Here is a 23190-nt window from a genome sequence, read left to right on the forward strand (position 1 = left end):
CCTGGTACTTAGTGATGCATGGTGGTTACTGATGCCTGGTACTTAGTGATGCATGGTGCTTACTGATGCCTGGTACTTAGTGATGCATGGTGGTTACTGATGCCTGGTACTTAGTGATGCATGGTGCTTACTAATGCCTGGTACTTAGTGATGCATGGTGGTTACTGATGCCTGGTACTTAGTGATGCATGGTGGTTACTGATGCCTGGTACTTAGTGATGCATGGTGCTTACTGATTGTGGTACTTACTGATGCGTGGTACTCAAGCAACTCTCCTGCCTTGTCCTTGGCTGCAGTGAGTGAGTGCGGGTGCTTAGTGGGAGAGCTGGACCCAGTTACTCGGCAGCAGTTTTAGTCTTTAGGTCATTGGTTCATTCACCAGCTGGTTTGGGAGATGCTCAGATTAATGCCGGAACTGCAAGGACAGTGGAATAGGAAATGAGCGTTTACAGGAAGTAGTCGTCATTTACCTCTTGAGTGAATCTGCAGCGCAGTGGGACTGTCTCTCAGGGATGTGGGGCGGGTGCTATTCCCCCTGGAGGTCTATGTGAGATCTGTCTCAGAGGCTGGGAAGACGTTAGAGGGGACCAGTCACCTTGATGCTCCCAGTCAGACAAACCTCGCCTTCAGTGAAAAATTTGTGTACCTTAGGCAAATTGTTTGTCCTAATGGGAAATGGAGATATTCTGTCGCAGGATTTATGTGAAGGTTAACACAGTAAGAAAGTTGGAACACACCATTATGTATAAGTACATATTCTTTGCAATCAAATGAGATTTTGTGTGCTTTTGTATATACCAGGAGATTGTAGAATAGCTTCCAGTCCCAGGAAACCATCTCTCCAGGACTTTACGAGGTGACCTGTTGGTCTGTTGTTCTCAACTTTGTTAAGCCTAAACCCTAGCTTACCTGTCAAAGTTCAGAGACTGGTCCGTCGCCACCATCTGCACCTCAGCTTCTTAACACTTTTGCTTGGCCATGTAAGTGTCCTCCGTAACAACTTACATACCAGAATGCCTTTCTGGCTCGAGAGTCCAAGCAGGAAGTCAACCGTAAGAGTCAGCTCTGCATTATTGTTTCTCTATGACAGCAACAAATGGGAAGGGCATTTTGTTCAGCTAGCCTTTCCAAACTGACAGAGAACCCGGATATGTATATCTCATTTAATGCCACCGACAGCTCTCCGCAGGGGCCATGGGCTGAGTGGACTGAGCGAGGAGAGGTGAGGGCTTTGACTGTAGCATTCTAGGCAAAGGCTTTTCACTTTAGGGAAGGAAAATACTGCTTTCCTTCTCTACATTTCTAGGTCCTCAGGCTGGGACTTTGTAAGTCAGACTGACAGAAGACAGACTGACAGGAGAAAAACAAGTTTATAAAGAGGTGCCTCTGTGTCTGACTCCTTCCAGGGACCTTTAGTTCAGTGTGCCGAGTGGCATTTTTGGGGTGACATTCTGCTTCCATTCATTCAGTGCTGTTCCTGCCTCTAAGCTTTGCCAGTTTTCGTATTCTCAGACTCCAGTGTTCTCATGCTGACAGGCTTTCCTCTCCCTCTTCCCCAGGGCAGTCATGAGCTCTAAATGGTGTCTGCTTGACAGCAGTTTCCCATGGCCCGAGTTCTAGAACACTAGAAGTCTGTCCTTTGGTTGACGTTGGTGCCTCTCACTCGCTTCTTGATGCTCTGTACTGGCTTCCACTGGGGCCCCTTCAGATCGCTCTTCCCTCCTCAGAACCGCCGAGGCACTCTGTTTCTTGATGTTAATCTCTCCATACTGTCAAGGTCTGGAGTCTACTAAGATGGGTTTTCTGGGAGGTGGAAAGAAGACAGTGTAGTCTTTATGTGGAAGTACGCTGTTGTCTTTTACAGATCCAGAGCCAAATTCTTCCATCATAGTATGTGGCCACTTAATGTCTATAACGACTCCATTTAAAAATGCCCAATATACTTACCTTCATCTGTTTATTCCTCTTTTCCAGATTTTGTATTAGACACATTCAGGATTGCTGAGTTCTTTTCCAGATTAACCCGTGTTTGAACTGAATGACTTTGTTGATAAGTCCCTAGGATATAAAGAGTGCTAAGATGACCATGGTGATACTCAATATAATATGTGTTTTTTACCTTGTTAGACATCATAGGTTTATAATTATTACTCATAGAATCCTACTAGCTGATGTCCTTTCTCAGAGTCAAAACATATTTCCACACAGCATAATCTTCACAAACTAGGAACACACTACATATAGTTGAATTAAGACTGATTAGAACTCATACCATGGAGCGCTGTGAATATTTGTTGTTAGATATGACTCACTTTCTTTAAAACAAAAAAATTTTTTTTTGTAATAACGGCCCACTCTTTTCCCTGGCATACTTATTTGTTATCTTTGCTTTGGTAAATAGCCACTCAGCTAGATGCCAAAAAGAGGGGAAAGAAAGACACAAAGGGATGTGTGTGCACGGCCATCTATCTCCTCTCCCTTCCTCTGAGATTTTATATATGCTTGGTTTCAAAAACCAGTTTAAAAATAAAAAAGATGAGGGCGGCTGCAATCTGCTCCACTTTATGCAGATGAGGTGTGGCCCTCGGGCACCTGCCAAACTTCTAATAAGCCTTCAGTTGGGCCTGATTATTGAGAAGGCAGATCTTTTCCTATAGGCCAGGAATGGATCTGGGATCCACGATTCCACTAGTAGATGTGGGTCAGGTCAGAGCAGTACACTGCCTGAGCATGTGCATGGGTCAAACGGGCCTCACATGGCCATTCCTCTATTATTCTTGGCTTCCCCTTGAGGACAGTGAGGTTCCCAAAGGCAAGCAGGATTGTGACCTCTCTGTGCTGTGGCTCGTTTGAAAGGTCCTTTTCCTGTATATTTCAATTGAAAAATATTATTTCTGTGAAGCATGTCTGTAAGCCTTACATTTGCAACAACAAATATCTTTAATTATCCCGAATGAATGTTTTTACAAGGACGGCACTCAAGTGAGTTGAATTTTTGGATTATCAAGGCAGCCATTTTTAATGTTGCTGGATGGGGCATTATCTTTCAAAAAGATAGTAGATATAACAAAGTTGAAAATCTCCATCCTCTTGTTTTGGACTCTCTTAGAATATACTTTATAGAAATAGTTTGAAAAAGATTTCAATTTGTGGGAAGATTAAGTTTTTTTATGAACTAAGCTGAGACTGGAAGTTTAAAGAGATAAGTTGGGGCCCATCCCAAGGTGTGGGTATGTAAAGAGTTATGGAAAGTAACTAGCTTTGTCAATCCAAATCCAGCCCATGGTCAGAACTGATAGCTATTTGACATGAATGTATCTCAGGTGAAGTCACTTTGTAACCCAAATTACTTCTTGATCACAGAGGATCAAGAAACAGACAGTTGACATATTCTAGATCATCATGGATATTGAAGTAAGAGAAGTAATCATGTCCTAGATACAATATTAAACCATCACATGATTTAGTTCACAAAGTGATTTATGGACGAAGAACAGAATTCCCCTTTTCTGGCTTATTATAAGCATTATTACTATGGGCACCAACCCAACTGAATGTTCTGTTAGCAAGTAATTTTGTAGACTGAGTAAGAATTGCAAAGCTTTTGTTTCTTATTTCTTTGCTTTATTTGAGAACATATAAATTAAATACTGAAATTGCATATCACAAACATGAAACTGGAAAGGAAATTTGCAAACCTTTTTGGTTCACACCGTTCCTAGGACATATTCACGTTTCAGTATAATTGTGCAAGGTTTTGTATTTTTGTTTTTGCCTCTGCTAGTATCAGGATCAAAGAAACAAGGTACTTGAGAGATGAAGTGGTCTCCATTAGACTGACTGGTTTTGAGATGTATCCTCAAGTATAAGAACCACAGACTTATCAACAAGTGTCCATACGCATTTGACTTACATGAATTTAACTTATCATGAGTCGTATGAAATAACTATATAAGGACCTAAAAATTAATGACTGCTCTGTTTCTGGTACCAGTCAGTTTGATTTTGGTCATGGTTATGTTGGTTGGCTGCTTTCTTCTTGGGGAGCAGCATAGAATTAATTCCATGAGAAGCCCAAAGCAAATGCTCCATTTCTTGATGGGTTAATAGAAAGTGACATGGCAAAGAGCACTGGACAACTGAAAACAGAGGCAAATTCGGGCCACTAAATACCATCCTCACACAAGGATTAGGCATGAAGAAAAGCGGGATGCTGCTGGTGGACATTTTGAAAATGGAAAACATTTTCTGTGTTTTCATCTCTGTGGATTATGGGATGTATTTGTTAAAACAACAAAAGTAACACATACAACACAGTAGTAGGAAGCTAGAGTATGGTGGATCCTCTTTTGTTTCCTGTTTAGGAATGTGAATGACTAAATATATAATTAGATTTGTGACTTTCCTTCCTTTTAGAGGTGGGCAGTTTGATAATAGTTTGCTATTAGAATCAAAGTGGAGCACCATTCTAGCTATTTTAAGGATGGTTGAATTAAAAACAAAACAAAAAGGACTCCATGTGACCTATTAGCTCTGGCCTGGAAGAGCCCAGTAGACTTATCAGCATCATCTCATGTAAGCTTTCTCTTCTCTATCAGCTTTCTTTTTTAATTTTTATATTTAAATGTTTATGTTTTTTTGAGAACGAGTCCCACTATGTGGCCCAGGTTAGTTGTGAGCTAGTGCTTTTCCTGCCTTGGTTTGCCAGTTACTGAGATCACCACATATACTACCCCATTCAGCTCACCAGACTATTTTTTAAAATCGAAATAAGTCTCACTGAGGGGAGAGACTGAGCCTGCCTCTGTGGAGTGGAGAGACCTTGGTGTTCAATCAGGCACTTTGCAACAGAGAGGGTTATTCTGATCAGCTATGGGGATAGGTGCCATCCTGGGGGATATAGAAGATATCACCACAGGGAAGGACTGAGCACCTCAGGCATCCCCCATGGATGGAAGAAAAGTGGGTCCTATTGTTATTTTGAGGTCTTTATATATTTGTTAATTAATAATAGGATGATTGTGAGATTTTTTGTTCCTTGATCTCAGTTATACTATACTTTATGAATCAGGTATATTTACATGTATAGGTTATACTAAGGACTTTGAGGAGAGGAAATTATTTGTAGAGGTATATGAACACTTTATTCTATCTGGTGTTGTAGATCTGAGAATACTTGTTCTAATAATTGTTACTATTTGTAAGGGAATCCCTTGGGTAATACCTCGTAGCTAGCAATTTTGAAGTAGAGAACATAATTCTGTTTATTCAGATATAGTCACTGTCTCAGTTAGGGTTTCTGTTGCTGTGATAAGACACCATGACCTTGGCAACTCTCTCTTTTTGTTTTTGTTTTTGTTTTTGTTTTTGTTTTTGTTTTTTGAGACAGGGTTTCTCTGTGTAGCTTTGGAGCCTGTCCTGGATCTCACTCTGTAGCCCAGGCTGGCCTCGAACTCACAGAGATCTGCCTGGCTCTGCCTCCTCAGTGCTGGGATTAAAGGTGTGTGCCACCACCGCCCAACCTTGGCAGCTCTTATAAAGGAAGACATTTAATTGGGACTGGCTTACAGGTTCAGGGGTTTAGTCCATTGTGGTCATGGCTGGAGGCATGGCGGTGTGCAGGCAGACATGGTGCTGGAGAGGTAGCTGAGAGTTCTGCATCTGGATCCATATACAGCAGGAACACTGGGCCTGGCTTTGAGCACCTGAAACCCCACAGCCCACCTACAGTGACACCCTTCCTCCAAGGCCACACCCTCACAGTGCCACTCCCCGTGAGCCTATGGGGGCCATTTTCATTCAAACCATCAGTCACTCATAGTTTGTAGTAAACAGTGTAGTTGGCGGAATACTTGGGTTTGTGTTTTTAACTTTGATTGAACTACGCTCCCTTTTCTGATTGATGTAAGTGCCATTGTTTTGCTCACCAACTGGCAGACCTTCAGTTATTCTGAATGTAGAAGTTGTTGGCTATACTTAGGGAGTTAAAGGAAAAAAAAAAATAAAGATCCTTCCCTGAGAAAAATAAAGTTGGGTGCTTGCCATTTTTTTAAAGTAGAATTTTAATGAAGGACAAATCAACCCACCAGTTCAGTGTTGTCAAGTTTGAAGGCTTAATGCCTCTTTCGAAAGACAGTCATCAAAGCCACCGTGCTTGGACCCCAGGTACTTGGGAGGCCTTTTGACCTAGGATTTCAGAGCTGCAGCGGCAGGGAGATACCGAAGGAATCTCTTCTGTAGCGCAGGGCATCACCCAGAAAATTCAGCTTGAGGACATTAGCCCCTGACCTTTCTCTGCCTTTGCCAGCCTTTTGGAAGGCATCTGCACGAGCAGAGGATCTCTGGGATAGTGGGCAGAGGGCAGGTGGCACTTCCACTCAGACTAATAATGGCAGGATGGAGGGTAAGGGGCTCTAGTCCCTGGGATACAACGAACTGCCAACCGCAGTTCACCAGCCAGCTTTTTATTGCAAGTGACAGAAGACACGAGAAAATAGACTGTAAAGGGAGGAAAAACTCATTGGGCTGAGGATTTCAGGGAGTCCAGTTCATAGTCAGCAGGTCAGTTGCTCTCAGGCCTGTTGAAAGGCAGAAGCATCGTAGAGAAAGGAGCTGCTCACCTCCGGGTAGCCAGGAAGCAGACCGAGTGGGCTACGGGGCTAGTTCCTTCCAAGGGGCTCCAGTGATAACACTCACTCCAACCAGGCCCTGCCTCCTAGCAGCCTGTTTCGCTCTGGGCTCCTCGATGGTGGGATTAGCACTTTCATAATCCAGTTACCTCCCAGTAGCATTACCAGATGGGGAAACTAAGCCTTCAACCCATGAGCCTTTGAAGACATTTTCAAACCATAACACCAGAAGATAATTTGCTGTGTTAGCCAGTGACATTTTAGGATATTCAGTGTTTTGCTTAAGTAACGGCAACTCTCCCCCGAAAACACCGTACAGAGCCGAACGCTTTCTTCTTTTATGTTAACTTAGCATTCATGAATGCCAGTGCACACAGCTCTTCATAACGTCCTTAAAATGTTTTCTGCATTTATTTACTTGTGCATGTACACGTCACAGCATGCACACGGAGGGCAGAGGACTGTCCACCGAATCAGTTCTCTCCTTTCACTGCCTGTGTTTGGGGGACCAGATGACAGCAAGCCTCGTGACCGGCCGAGGCATCTCGTGGGCCCAGCTTTTATCATTTTCAGTGCGGTTTGACTTGGGTTCTTTCATTGTGATCATCGTCCTGTGAGTCAGGCCAGGGCTTTCTTTGTTTCATTGAGTTGGTCTTTTTTCTTTTAATGCCTCATGTTCTAGTAAAGAAAACAGGGACCCAGAAAGATACAGAGCCACAGCCAAAGCCACATCTCTGACTTTCCCCCTGCTGGCTTTCAGTGAAATGGCCTTATTGGCATGGGATCCACCGTATTGTAGGCATCCTCGCGATTATGAGGCTAGGGTTATTAAGACAAGCTAAATTGACATAATCCTGACAGCGTAAAGTTCAAATCTGCAGAAAGTTTTCTAATGTATATTCATATATAGGAAAGTGTGCTTCACCTCCATATTGCTTATTCAGCCCATGCCAAGTCCACATAGCCAACAAGAAATAATAAACACAGCGACCGCACCCCGCCCCACTTTCCTTCCGTGCTGGAACATTGCGCTTTCTCGTTAGTTGTCCTGACAGTAGTGAGCACATTTTCTGCTGAATTAGGACCGAGAGAATCTGGGAATCATTTGCTTTCAACTCCTCTCAGGTTGAGAATCTGAGGCTAGATCTTCGTCTTCTGGCCATTGTGGTTTTTTGTTTGTTTGTTTGTTTTGTTTTAAGTGGGAACCCGAGGCAGTGATTCTCAAGGCTGGTACCTCAGCAGCCTCTCTTAGAGTTTTCTCCATTGAGCTTTCGTTTCATAGGCCAGAAAGAGGCTCGCAATTGCTTTAGGGGTGAAAATGGAGCTCACCCATTTAATGAGACCACTTTGAATAGCAGCATCCTTACAATGGAAGAAGAAGAATTAGTTTCTTCCTCTTTGCTTCCTCTCAGATCCTCACAAGGTATTCGATTCAACTGCCATGGCTAATTAAACATATAATCAGGACCGGTATCTACGTCTCTCCTTCTTCAATTGCCCTTTCATTCATGTGACATTTTTCTGACATGTCTGAATATTCCACAGGGCTCATATAAGCTGTCATCATTATTCATCACCATGTGTGTTGTGACTGTAAGTCTGCCTTTGATCCAGTTCAAGAAGTGTTTGTCTGCTGAGACTACCTCTCATGCTTTGGGCCCTTGGCGTCTCTCATAGCCATTAAAGTGATAGTGGCATATTTCAAATTTTGTTTTGCAGTATTTAAATATGACATTTCCAAAAATGCAAATTAAGGAGCTATCTGGACATTTCTAAGTGTGAAGGGTCTAAGACCTGTAAATCATGTGCATTCTAAGGCTTCATAGAATAGAGTACATGACGTGCATCTCATGTACATACACAGGAGCACGGAGAGTGGAAAATCATTAGAATGTTTGGAAGGGAACAAAAGCAAACATTCTCCAAATCAAAAGCATTCATCACTTTCAGTGATTTCATTCATGTTTGCTCTCGCGTTGTATAGCTACTTAGTGAATGGCTGAGAGATCTGTTGAGTTGGAACATGGATAAAAGTGGACACCCTAGCCAGGTATGGTGGCACACACCTTTAATCCCAGCACTCAGGAGGCAGAGGCAGGAGGATCTCTGTGAGTTTGAGGCCAGCCTGGGCTACAGAGTGAGCTCTAGGACAGTCAGGGCTATTATAAAATTACCCTGTCTTTAAAAAAAAAAGGGTGCATAATATAAATGTCCTTCTTTCATTAATCTGGCCACCTTTTCTTCAATACGTTACATATCATCATAATAGCACCCTTCAGGTGAAACCTGGATTACAAAAAACAGAGTATACCTGAAGGATTATTCTGGAATATGTAGCTGGGAGCATGAGATTGATAAGATTTCCCAAGCCTGCTGAACCAGGTGGTAGAGTACCTGCAATGTCAGACCATCAGGAAACACTACCATAGCTCTTTAGCTCCCCTCTGCAAAGATTATGGATAATTACTTAGGATGTGAAATAGGCAAGGTGACAGCAGTTTTAGATCTTTCGTGGCTACTTCTTATCCCAGAAGAGCATACAAAAACACTAGCTAAGTATGTTTTGAAGAACAGCTCTAGGAGCCTAGCACAGTAAGTCTAAGGAAATGTGCGTTCCCTGTGCCTTTGGTTTCTGGAGGTGTTGGAGGAAGACAGGGATGGGGGAAATACCTTCATTCAAATGTATTTCTGAACAGAAAGGAGGACGGAGAGGAGGGAAGGGGAAAGGAGGAATGGTGGGGAGAAAAGAACAAGAATCCTTGTTTGTGTTACCTGCCAAAATTAGCCCTTTAATTTGGAATTCTTTCAGACAATTGTTAAAACTAGAAACAATAATATGAAAATCTATCACAGATGAGGTTTCTAACCAGCACTAGAACTGGTCCCAAGTAACTTCACGCGACACTTTTCTCATTTTTCATTCTCCATGTAATAGTTTTAAATGGTACTCTCATGAAATAAATAACTAAATGCCAACCATATTTTTTTTATAGCCTGGCTGATAATTTGGCTGTTTTTCAGGAGAATTGGAATTTTCAAAATTAAATAAGGGTTTATAAAATACCAACTTCAGAAAGTTTTATTTAATTTGTGGAATAATTTTGTTCACCCTCTTTCTTCCCTCCCCCCTGCTCTGCAACAGGGCCTTTATTAATTTAGTCTAGTTACTTAGTGCTTATATTAAATAATCTAATAAAAATCAGAGTTGTAACATAACGTTTCCCAAATGTGAAACAGCATCTATTACATGGGACCAAATCTTTATGTTGCACAATGTAGAAACATGTATAAAATTACAAGGCATCAAATGCTACTGTATATATATGGTGTGTGTGTGTGTGTGTGTGTGTGTGTGTGTATGTGTGTAGAATATTTCTATACTGTAAGGGGGTGACTATTTCTAAAAAGTTGAGAAATGCTGTTTATAAACTATAGTTCATAGAAACTACTCTAAAACTAATTTTGGTTTTTAAATACCAATAGTCTTCTTTGTAATATTCCTTGAAAAGTGTAGGTATGGTTTAAAAATCAATCAGTCATTTTAAAAATTATTATTTTGTGTGTAGGTATGTTTTCTCTGCATATTTATATCTATGTGCACTGTGTGGTGTGTGTGTATCTGGTGCCTATGAAGCCTAGAAGAGGGCATCAGATTCCTTGGAACTGGAGTTACAGATGGTTGTGAGCCATCGTGTAGTAGGAGGGGATCGAATCCAGTTCCACTGCAAGGGCAGAAAATGTTTTTAATGGCTGAGCCATCTCCCTGGCTCCTAGGTGAATGTTCTTCAGAATTAAAACGTTGGTTGTTTGTGTGATAAATAATACTCAGATTGTTGCAAGTGGATCAAATGTGTGTGGGCAATGGAAATCATGCGCTTGCAGTCATGTAAGCATGTGTGTGCGCACTGTGCTCTGTGGATTTCTAGATAAATATATATGTATATGTGTATATATGTACATATATATATAAAACAATAGAGCCCCAACATTTATTCTGAATTGTTGAATTATTTGTTTTTGTGCTGTTATAAGTACAGTATTAAGTGCTTTATAGGCTCCCAGACCAGTGTGTTGAGAGGTTTTGTTAATTTGTATAAGTTACAAAGGCAGCTGAATAAAGCAGAATTCCTGAAGAATGCGATTTTATCTCCGTTTCCTTTTACTGGAGTGCAAAGCAGTTGGGATGTGTAGAGTCCTTACATTCAAAGTGGAAGGTGTTGAAGAGCTGGTCTGCTCCAGAACGTGATGTTGGGGTTCTGCTAAGCTATGCATGAAGAAGAGAAGCATGTGTTGGTCTCTCCTTTCTCTTTCCTCGTTGCGTATCATTCCGCCACAGGTTCAGCAATAATAACTACAATTTATGCCATTTCCCTGGTGCAGATTGATGATATACCACAGTCAGGCCACAGGTTAGAAGCACAGGCTGAGTTATTACATACTGCTCGGTAGTGACTTCCTGTGAACTGATTTATGGATAAATAATTCTATGTTTTTATTATATAGGACAGACAGTTTTTAATTTCTTTAACAAAGCATAGCTTAACAACAGAAAGTTATATGCTGGAGCGTAGGGACCCAATTGCTCCGAGGAGGGTAAACAGATGCAATCAATGTCATGAGTTCTCCTATTTTTACAAGGGTCTCATCAGCAGTTGGTGTATTGTAGAAATAATACTGAGAACCAGAAGCCCCAAGGCTTAGTTATTCTGAGACTGGAGTTTTATTGACACTCTTTTGCTGAGATCTTTTCCAGGGGGTTATGAGATATATAAACTCCAGCCTTTGGATATTAAAGCTAATGTCTCATTTTTCCCCCCAGGTTGAGTTTTCACTTTGGTTTTAAAATTAACGTCAGGATGCACCTGGAATAAAAGGAAGTTATTCACGGAGTTGAATTGTGAGGGTACTGTTGATATCTTGCTCAGTTGCATGCATCTGTCTCCTAGATGGGTTTTGTCAGCAGCTCTCTCCACATTGCTGTGGACCGTGAGAACTTTCAGGTCCCTTACAGAGGACATGACGTAGACCTTCATTGCGTGAGATGGTTCTTGCATTTGGGGTCCAGGAGTGGAAGTTCTCATCCTGGCTCATTTGGGGAGTAGTTTTACTTAGCTGTGTGTTTAGCAATAAGGAGCTTCTTTATTCAAACTCGGTCCAGGATGCATTGGTTTATGTTTGCATATTTGTGATTCAGAGACACATGAGGAAAATTTGTTTAATGGATAATTAGCACTACATGCAAACCCTTCTGAGGTTCTGTTGGCTGTGCTGTATGTCACCATAGCTCACTTCCACTTTAAGTGGTTTCTCAAATCTTCAGGCCTATACTGTTCAGTTACAATTTGCAATATCCCACACCCTCCAATTTTTATATATTAAAGGTTAATAATTTGAAAGACAGACATTTTGCTTTGGCTTTGCAGAGCATGTGGTTTCTCTTAGACTAAAAACTGATAAAATACCAAAGACACCAATACAGACACTATTCATGTTTCCTTTTGTGAAATGTCAACTCTGACTCTGGAAGGATCTTACATCGAGAGTGAAAAAGTGGTTTCCATTGTTGCATCTTTTTAATTTTAGACAAAAATTGCTTCCATTCCCAACTTAATTTTATGTCACTAATGGGAAATTTACCTACAATTGCATTTTGTTATTTGGTCTGAATGCATTATACAAAGAGTGAATTGGCATTCTGTATTTTAGAATGAACAGATTTGTCTGGATATAAACAGTTTTATTTATATTGTGCTCAATTCAATCATGTTAACATTTGTATGAATTTCAACTCCAAAATAAAGGCCCATAATTTGTGACTCAAAGACCTTGAAACTGCATCTGTAATAGTCCTCAACACCAGGCATTTTCCGAATGTTTGCAGATGATGCATTTCTTGGAAATAGTAAGATGACTTGGGAGACACTGTTTATGTCTGCAGTGGCTCCTTGCGGGGACCATTTTCCCCAGAGAACTCCCAGGTGTAGCCGACTCTTCTGCCTTCTGTTTACTCGTTGGTTTCATTTTTTCCTTTTCTTCAGAATAAATGTCAGTGCCCTGAGTGATCCATGACTGAGGATGAGCATAGCCCTGCTCGAGAGACTTGCCTTGTCATCAGGAATTGGCACAGGGGATCATGCTTAGAGTAGCAGGGCTGAGTAGGGAGGGTCTAGTGGTGTCACACTTGACAAGATGAAGCCCAGTTCCTAGTCCTGGCTGGTACCCATTGATTTTTAAAGTCACTTTTATGTAGAACAGTGACCCCTTGAAGACGAACCAACGGTTCTAGAAAGCACCTGCTGTCGGGTGCAGTAGCTCATGTTTATAATCCCTGCACTCATGAGGCTGAGACAGGAGGACCATGGGTTTGAGTAAACCCAGGCTACGTAGTAGTCAGACCCTGGCTCGGAGATGGACAAAGAAACAGGCAAAAAACAAACCAAAACAAAGAAGAGGACTAGGTACCTGTAAAGTTAACATAAAGGGATATTGTGGTAAAACTCACAAGCCAAGTATGAATGCTCTCCATGCAGCTGTGTAGAGAAAAGTCTACTTCAGATGGGTTGCTCAGGTTAGACCTAGTTCTAGACCGGAAGCTGAAGAATGTTCAAGATTCTAGACGTGACTATTGGGGATCAGTGCTTTAGACAGAGTGTGAGAGTGTGATATCTGCTCAGAACAGGAAAAGAGGCCTTCATGTATTGAGGATCCACAGTGTGCCTGATACCTGTGTGTCAAAATAATCAGACCCCAGCAATTTTCTCCTTTTTACACTCTGGAGTTAGCTCAGCTTGCAGCATTAGAAGTAACTTCTGTATACTGCAGGTTATGCCAGGATTATTGAGATTTCCTAACCCCGTGAATCAGGGGCTGTCCCTAGTGGGCCTATGACATTTTTTTTTTTTTTTTTTTTGGCCTTATTTATCTACACTGCAGGATTTGGTGGCCCCACCTTGTAGGCTGGGATGAGACTGCAAGTTGTAATGAATCACTCCTGCCTGGAGTGCTGTAGGATTTTTTTGCTCCCCCTAGAGTGGTTTTCTCTTTCCTTTCATCCAGCTCTCTTCCCGGAGAAATTCATCTCCTCTAGCATTGCTTAGGTGCTATTATGTCCTCACTCAGAAACTTGCAAAAATATTTCCTTCTGGTGTTTTGTTTTTTTAGCATTTGTTGTGTGGCAGTCCGTGTACATGGAAAGCCCCATAGTAATGCAGAAGGTGGGCATAGTTATTATCCCCACTTCATTGACAGGAAAACTGATATGAGGAGAAACTAAATCACTGGCTCCAAATCTCAAAGTTTGTACACACTAACTAACCCCCAACTTGCTGCTAATTGCCAGCCTATGCTGGAGTAACTGAGTCAAGTGTTCAAATCTGAATGTGTACGCCTCCTCCAGCCTTTCCTTAGGACAAGGCTCGGTGCTAAGGGCTTTGCATGGGATACATACATTTTCCCTTTAAGGGAAGTACCTTTTGATTCCATTTTACAGATGAGCAGATTGAGGCCTGGAGAAATTAACAAACTTGCTAGAGTCACGTGATTAGAAGATGGTGGAAGCCAGGAATGCTCAGCAGCTATTTCCCTGGAAGCCCACACTCATTCACAGTTGCTCTGGTATACTGCTTCCCAGTTTGATTTCTTTAATTAACATTTGACTACTATTCTAAGTAATATTTTTGTCATTTTTTTTTTTTTAAATCAGGAAAGGAGGCTGTTCCAAAGAATGTTTTCCAAAGTGGATTAGTGCATTAGACAGACAACCCGGCTTGTAGGGAAGGCACATTGAAGACTTCCTGCCCCAGGTAGACAGTTGAGTATACACTGTGACCTCCAGACGGTGCAGAATAGGAAAGGCATGCGCTGCCTCCCTTGCCTGAGAGAATAGCAGGGACCCTCTGTTCCCTTGAAGCTGTAGAAGCCAGCTCGGAGCAGATGCTCCGTGTGGAGGTATTCAGTGATGTGAAGCACCTGTGTGTCTAGCTCCAGCCCCAACAAGTCTCCTTCTGGCTCGTCAGGGTGGAGGGGGAGTTCACGGAAATGGAGATAACTTGCCTCAGTCTATCACTTCCTGCACACACACCCCTTAAGGAAAATGGAATATGATTTTTTTTTCTTTTTTACTTACTAGATAACCTTTTGTGTGCTTTTAAAATACAGAGTCTCATTATGTAGCCCAGCCAGCTTTGTATGCTTGATATTTCTCCTTCTTGTTGGGGTTATAGGCATGTGCTACCATACCTGGCTTTTGTGTGTGTGTGTGTGTGTGTGTGTGTGTGTGTGTGTGATGTACATCTGTGTTCAGGGTGCGTGTGTATGTATATGTGTGCGCGAGCGTGTGTGCATCTGCTCACGTGCTTGTGTGCACTTGTAGGCCACAGTCAGACCTTGAGTGTCTTCCTTCATCGCTCAGCTTTCTGAGGCAGGTTCTCTCAGAGTCTGCAGCTCACTCACTGGCTAAGCCGGCTGGCCAGCACGTTCAGGGACTGGCCTGTCTCTGTGTCCTGGCACGAGGCTGGCACTAGGTTACGGTGGCACACCACCATGCCCAGCCTGTCCGTGAGCAAGCGCTGAGGATCTGAACTCGGGTCCTGAAGCTTGCACAGTAGACACTCTCCTGACTGTGACAAAGTCTTACTGTGTGGCTCAGGCTAGTTTCAAGCTCACTGTATATCCCAGGGTAGCTTTGAACTTACTGGCATTCTAGGCATTTGCTACCATGCCTGGCAAGTTATAATTTACACATAATATAAGTATTCGTATTAAGTGGCTGGTTTGATGGATTTTGACAAATTTTGTGCTCAGGCAGCCTCTAGCCCAAACAAGCAAAGCTGTCCTTCCCCGTGAATTCTCTTGCCATTCTCATAGATGAGTCTTGTTTCTCTTGGATTTGATAGGAATGAAGTCATACAGCTATATTTGGTTGTCTGGCTGCACTGTGGAACGCTCCTTTAAAAAAAAAAAAAAAAAAAAAAGGAATGAACTGCTGATACACAGGCAGGTTGACTGTCCCAGAGAATCATCCCTGGGAGTTTATAGGGTTCATTTTCTTCAGATTACCTTCATAGTCCCAGTGACTAAATCACTCACAGAGTCTTCTCTGTGCCAATCAGAGACAGCCATCAACATCAGTCTTCTCCTTTATTCTCCTATAATTAAAACAATGCACTTTTAGAATATGGTCAGATTATGTTTAACTTGGGGGTCACGGAGATAATGTGGCTTTTTTTTTTTTTAAAGGAAGTGAAAATCGCACAGTGATTTTCTTAGAAAGGTGGCAGGTCGGACCTGTTGTGTGGTATCTTTTTGACATGGCTACCTCCAGAAAGGAGGAGGGCAGCAGATCAGGCCTCTCCGGGGTGGCTGTCCAGCCGGCCCCCCGGCTGCTCATCTCGTATCTGCTGTGCATTTTTCATTGTCATGAGAGGGAATGTTAGGGAAACTATCCCCCACAAAAAAGCAGCTCTTCTTGGCAGGGGAGAGATGAGCTAAGGAGCCAGAACTGGAGCCATACGGCACCATGAATGAGAGCTGCGCCGCTTTGCTGGGGCTGAGTCCAGGCACTATTTATACTGTAGCATATTCAGCAGCAGATTGTTAAGTCTTAATACTGAAACAGTGCATCATTTGAGTATTTTTGTTCCGTTTCTTCCCTGTTTTCAAGCATTATGTCAGGCATTCCACGTTCATTTATTTCATCTTGGACAGGACATACCCTCACCGGAAAGGTCATTTCCTCCCCTGAGAGTTTTGCCTCACAGCTACAGAGTCATTTTGGGACTCTTTTCAAAGTACCTTTGGGTGTACAGGTGTTCTCTTTCTTCAGCGATAAAAATATATGTATTTTAAAAAGAACAATGTAGTTAGACTCACCTGCATTGTCAACAGGAAAAATAAAAATGCTGTTTTTCTTTTATCTCTAAAACATAACATTTTTATATGTGACAATTTCTGACATCCCGTGGGGACCATCCGAGCTTTCATAGCATGGAAATAAAATTTTTGTTACCTGGTGTCATTTGTGAAATGAGTTTATTTTTCTTCATCAAATTTCTGTGTGCCCTGTGCTCCAGACCAGAGGGGCCCATCCGGTGAATAAGTTAGCATTTCCCCCGTGCGGTGCAATGCATGAGCACCCCATGAATCTTCCTGCTGCAGGGATTGCTTTGGTAGTCACTGCTCTTTGCAACCCCAGCTAGCCTGGGAGCTTTGTTCTGTTCATCATCCATGCTTACCACAGACAGCAGGAGACCCACAGGGGAAAGGTACCATTGTCATTCTAAAAAGAACCCAGGAATAAAAACCGAGAGGCAGCCAGAAGGCATCTTTGGCTATTCTGCGCTGTGGCCCTAGGACCAGAAGGCAAGGTGAGGGGGGGGCTGCCTCCTGGAGCTGCAAGTGCTGGGTGCCCTGGGACTCACCACAGTCAGAATGCGACCGAATGGGCAGCCTACACGGTAGTTTTCTTGTTCAATTCAGAACCAAGTCTTATATTTAGGTAAAGCTTGCTTTTTATTTTATTTTAGTCTATGAAATCAGCAGTCCTGTATATATAGCATCAGTCTTAAGTTAGACTGTGGAACAAGACTTTGGAGAAAGGAAATATCCGTATGGTTTTCTAAGTAATTTCAGGCACAGAAAAACATAAAAGAATCCATTGTCTATGACTAAACCTCATGCTTTCCATTCCTTATCTCTCCTGTGTAGTTCTCTAACTCGGTTGTCAGCCAGAAAAGAAGGCCTCACCGCACACGGGGCCGTAAACTCTTAGGAGGGGGCGTTCGGTGTTGACTGTTGAAGGACCTTCTTGACATTGAACAAACTACGGAAGGGTTTAATAAATAGCCGATACATGTTTTATTATGTTTTTCTTCCCTGTGCAGGAATAATCAAGCTCGGGAGGTGGAACCCTCTCCCCCTTAGTTACGTGACAGACGCCCCTGATGCGACAGTGGCCGACATGCTGCAAGATGTCTATCATGTTGTGACGTTGAAGATCCAGTTACAAAGGTGGGTATTTCTGAGCGGCTGTCTGCCCCCTCTCAGAGCTACCTGCCTAGATCTGAGAGTCGCTGTGGAGATCAGCTTGTGGGCTCCATTAGTTTCTAGACAGTGGGTGAAATGAGGGGCAAAATGAGGGGCGGAGGAGGGAAGCAGGGGCTGCTTCCCTGGGCATCTTTACAGTCCACATTCCAACTGTTTTATGCTGTTTTCAGAGGCAGTGAACTGGTCACCCAGGGGCTGCTTGATAAATCATTAAACGTCTTCAGGGCAGGGGAAGAAGGGCACAGCCCCTCTTCCTGGGGCTCCTCTCAGCTTTCTCAGAAGCCAACCCCAGAGCCCCTGAAGTAAGGAATCCCTCTGCTGGCTGAGAGTGTTCTCCTTCAGAAGCGTCTGTCTCTCTGTGGTGGACACTCAGTGAGAGGCAGCCTGTGGTCTGCAGGGAGATCTGGAATGCTGTGCACCCCCCAGCATTAGAAATGTACCCTTTCGTTGTGAAGTGCCTGCAAGTTGTGTCTTAAGCAGTGGCGTCCTTCAGTGCAAGAAGATTTAAAAAATTTTCTCCTTTAGGACCCACCACCCCTGGTTTTTTTTTTTTTTTTTTTTTTTTTTTTTTTTTTTTTTTTTTTAGCAATTCTTCAGGGTCTTTCCTAAAAGTTATTTTGGGGCTGGGAAAGTAGCCACTCTGAGTTTTCCTGGGAAGGTGAGCCTTCATACTTTGGTTTTGGTGGCAGTGTGCTGACACTGAACCTTAGGAAGACCCATACTGAGTCTCTGCTGGGAAAGCCCATCCCCACGATGCTCTGTGGGTTCTCCAGTGTTTGGAGAGATCTGATGTGTAGAAATAGAATTTCTCCACACTCACATGCACAGTGACAGTTTCTCTTGGCTGTTAGGAGGGAGGGCACCGCACCTGGGGTCTATGGGTCTGCAGAAGGAGCTTGCTCCCCTTCCCTCTCTTGGGAGCCTCCTAGATGTCCTACTCTGACAGTGGCATGGGACCCGAGAGCCCTGCAGCGTTCTCGTCCTCTGCAGCCGGGCTATGGTTGAGGGTCACGTGTTACCCCTTCCCACTCTGTTTTGCAGTTGTTCGAAGTTGGAAGACTTGCCTGCGGAGCAATGGAACCATGCCACAGTCCGCAATGCCTTAAAGGAACTGCTCAAAGAGATGAACCAGAGCACATTAGCCAAAGAATGCCCTCTCTCCCAGGTCAGTGTCTCCAGGTGGCATCTTCTTGGTGTTTTCTGCCCTCACACCGCACTGCTGGGGCCCATGGAGAGGGCGGTGCTTTTGGTGTTAGGGTAAAAGTCATCATTTCAGGGATAGCTTGCTAATGGCTTAAAATCAGTGAAAATATATGAGACCACTTGCCGAGGATAACCATCAACTTTCTCATGGTGCAGCTAGGACATCAGGACATAGGAAGTCCCTTGAGTTTCGTGTTGAAACCTCTTCTGCTGGTTAAGTGCCTGGCTGAGGCCTTGTACTAGACCTCCAGTTCCAAAGTCGACATTCTCGGTGGTTGCCTTACGTCCTCTGCAGGATGGGTTGATAATGCTCAACCTTACCTCTTGGTGTGATTGCACGATCCTTTGCCCTGTTGGGTCGTTAGAGGTTGATCTTTATGTTATAGACATTTGTAGAGGGTGTTTTTGTTTTTAAATAATTACCACACAAAAATACATCATTAGAAACAATGACAATCCACTTTTTATGTGATTATACACTACAAGAAACCATGAAAATAAGAAACTGAACTGCACCAAGGAACCAAAGCTAAGTCTTAATTGGTTTTCATGCTGGAGTTTGGCATTTGTATCAAGGCTCCAGCGGATAGTATATGTTTTCTTGAACATCCCAGTGGCCTATAATTTACGAAAGAAACCTTGAAGACAAAAAAGAAGAGTGGAGAAGTCCATAAAAAGGCAACAATTGCACCCTGTGTATTTAAGCAGAAGTCATGATTTAGCTGTTCTGTCTGGCCAGATGCTAGGGAAGTAGAGGTTGTCATTGTGTGTCTGTGTATTTATTTTTCATTTTACCTTTCAAAGCTTGCTTACATTGGGATAGCCTCCTCCTTGTCTCCTGATGCCTTTGTGAGTCACCAGATCTAGTCATATAGGCTGTCCCTACAAAGCAGCCTGAATATGTTACACACACAGCTTCCGGTGTCTTATTTACTCTTAGCTTTTAACTGCAAAACCTTGGGTCTTGAGAGTTTTGTTCATTGAGATCAGCAGAGCTACTCACTCTTTGCTCACCATAGTTCTTATGTTGCTCATCATTCGTACATGCCAAGAGGGCTGAGTGTACAGACAGCCTTGTGAGCTAAAGTCCAAAGGGAAGACACATAATTTTCAAAGCCACGCACCTTCCCAGTGTTCTCAGTGTCTTGATAGAAGTTTAGTTGTTTTTTTTTTCTTTTGTAGTAAAATATTGGAAAGAAGGTTAGTCTTTAGACTTTTTAAAGTCTGTAGGGAAATAGTATTGAGTCCATTCTCAATGCTGTGTGACCATCACCCATTTATCTGTCACTCCAGTGTCTGTGACCTCTTGAGTAATAATTCTCCACTCTTCTCTCTCATCAGGCACAGGTAACTTCTCTTTTCTCTCAGTGAGTTTGTGTAGTCTCCGTCCTCATACAGGTGGATCTAAGAAGAGATAGTAGATGGCCACCAGATGACACTGGATGAATTTTATAGGACAAGAGAATGCCTCCAAAACAATCTTTTCCCTTTACCATCCTCCAAGTATCATTATAACCTTGTGTTCCTAGAAGACCACAAAACAGCTTGAGAAGGCTGAAAGTGAGCGAAGAGTGTGCATGTCACTCTCTGGCTGCCACTTCCACTTGCAGTTTACATAGGGAAGCCAGGAGACACTGTCCTCTTCCGACGGGCTAGTCTCACTAGCAGAGCATCTACCATTCACTGGGTTTCAAATGTTCTTTCAGAGCAGCTGTGTTATGTGTCTGCATCTCAGCCACTCTCAGAATCACATTGCTATTCACACAAATCAACCCCACCATGCCAGCAGGAACGTGGTGAAGGTTATCCGATCATTTCATCTTTCACTTCAGAGGAAAGGGAAGCACTCCGGACTCTGTCTTTCTGCATATATATTGTACAAATCATGACGCGAGGGGAGGTGTTCACTTTTTCTTACTTCTCGTTGTTATTTGGCTTTTGTTTTGAGACAAGATCTCGCCGTGTAACCCTGGCTGCCCTGGAATGTGTGGCCTTCCCCTTCTGAGTGCTGGGATTCGAGAAGGGTGCCACACACCAGGCTCCTATTAACTTTTAGAATGCCTTTAGGTTTCTTCCTTTTCTGGAGTTCTAAATTCCTTGACTGACTCATGAGGGACTACAAGTTACTGCTTATATGTTCATTTTGTTTTGGAGACAGGGTCTCACTTTGTATGTAGCTTTGTCTCAACTGGTATGGGATTTGCTATATATATAGATCAGGCTAGCCTTGAACTCACAGAGTTCTAAGTGCTGGGATTACAGGCATGTATACTATACCTATCTTTTTTACCCCCCCTGTACACACAGTTCAAGTAGCTCAGGCTGTCCTCAAACGCTCTGTAACAGAGCAGTCTTTACTTCCCAATCTTCTTTATTCCCATTTCCTATGCTGGGATTACATATGTGCACCATCACCCCTACCTCCACTTAGGCTTTAATTTTGTTTGTTTGTTTGTTACCTTGTTTCTTATTTCATCTGAAAAGCAGCTGAAGAGTTAGTATTGAGCTGTGTTAGCTGATGGAAGTGACAGGGAGGAAATGGTTCCTTCTTCTCCTTAGTCAGCTTCTCCTTTAAGAAAGGATGGGAGGTGGCGAGGTGCCTTCCACCAAGCCTGCAAGCCCACATGATGGAAGGAAAGAACTGGATCCCGGAAGTGGTCCTCTGACCTCCACATGCTCACTATTGCACATGCCTCCACACGAGCTAAATAAAGAAATGCAAATGTGATTAAAAATCTAAGTAAAGCAGAGAGTATATATGGGAGGGCAGGGGGGCGGGGTCCGTGTGAGCAGGAGATCAAGCAGGCCAGCAGTGGAGTTTCTCTGTAGCACTTCCCAGGACATCTAACTTTGGCTAGTGAGCTTCCTCATTTTGAGTCTCTAAGCCCTCAGTTTAGAAATTAACCCATACTTATAATCAGGTGTGACATCTGTCGCTTGGGCTAGTTTAAAAGAAAAGAAAAACAAGTGCATTTAAAATTTATCTCGGGAACCTAAAAGCAGACTTATTTTTAGACATGGCAGTGTAGCTAAAATAAGTCCTAGCTGGTCATATGTCACTTTACAATGGAGATCCATCTTGAGAAATGAGTTCTGATGGTTTCATCATCATGTGAACACACAGAGAGTGCTCACAAAAATCTCGATGGGGAGGTCAGCCGTTCAGTGTGGCCTTCTGGTGCAATCCAGGGGTGCCAGATGTGAGAGGTGTACAAAGGTCCCACTGATGTAGCACGGTGTATGAGTTCTCAGCCAATTTCTGTATCAGCAGAGAACAGTATAGTGTTTACATAAACCACTAACAGAATTGTTTGTGATCGTTGCCAATATTGTATACTAGTATATAGTTGTTGGTGCCATAGTTTTCTGTGACTGGCAGTGTGGTAGGTTAATTTACCCCTGGATGACTGCAGACACATAGAAACAACCCATTCTGTTACACAGACATGTCACTGGGGGATAGACGCTTGCTGCTCCAATATGGTCCTTCACTGAGTAAAGCTCCCTCCACAGCACATCACTGTATTGACTGTATCCTGTTCTCATGCACTTTGGATTAGAGTAATCTCAAATCAGCTAGTTGACTTTGGAGGAACTAAAACAATTCAAATGTATTTAGAGTCTCCAAGTACCTTATTTATTTATTTTTAATGTTTTTGAGACAGGGTCTCACTGTGTAGCCCTGGCTCTCCTGAAACTTGCTTATGCAGACCAGGCTGGCCTTAAACTCACAGAGACTTGCCTGCCTCCTCAGGGATTAAATTGAATGTGTGTGTTACTATGCCCGGCAAATAGTATCTTATTTTAAGGAAAGAATTCAGGGCTGGGAAAATATCTCAGGGTATAAAAGTACCTGCCATACAAGTATGAGGTTTCCTTCCCCAAAAACCCATGTAAAGTCAGGCATGACAGCACACATCTGTCATCCCAATGTTCCCAGCATGCATCTCTCTCCCTCCCTTCCTCCCTCCCTCCCTCCCTCCCTCCTTCCCTTCCTCCCTCCCTCCCTTCCTCCCTCCCTCTCTCTCTCTCTCCCTCTCCCTCTCCCTCTCTCTCTCTCTCTTTCTCATTAAAAAAACTACTTCCAAATACAAGTAGCAAACCATGTGTTGTGTAAGGCTAAGTTGACTACAAAATAGCACATATGAATCTTTATATTTAAAATTTCACAGTCCATCATAAAGAATTCTGAAATTTTTCAAGTGTTTCTGCCTTGGAAAGGTATTTTAAACCTTCTGATTTGTTATAATACATAGCGCTACTCATAAAATAGCTCTACCTGTAATCACCATTTATGTAGTATATAAACCATAGG

At 42.9% G+C, this 23190-nt stretch overlaps 1 protein-coding gene across 5 annotated transcripts in view; it reads left to right on the top strand.

Moving 5' to 3' along the window:
- Satb2 (SATB homeobox 2) overlaps window positions 1-23190 on the top strand; it is a 177679-nt gene that overhangs the window by 62758 nt on the left and 91731 nt on the right. For all 5 annotated transcript variants that reach the window (XM_028886126.2, XM_028886141.2, XM_028886110.2 and 2 more), the window contains 2 exons: window positions 17510-17636; window positions 18714-18837. In XM_028886126.2, coding sequence (XP_028741959.1) covers window positions 17510-17636; window positions 18714-18837 — 251 coding nt within the window. The remainder of the gene's footprint in view (window positions 1-17509; window positions 17637-18713; window positions 18838-23190) is intronic.

The sequence above is a fragment of the Peromyscus leucopus genome, chromosome 13 (genome assembly GCF_004664715.2).
Source record: "Peromyscus leucopus breed LL Stock chromosome 13, UCI_PerLeu_2.1, whole genome shotgun sequence".
Classification (NCBI taxonomy): Eukaryota; Metazoa; Chordata; class Mammalia; order Rodentia; family Cricetidae; genus Peromyscus; species Peromyscus leucopus.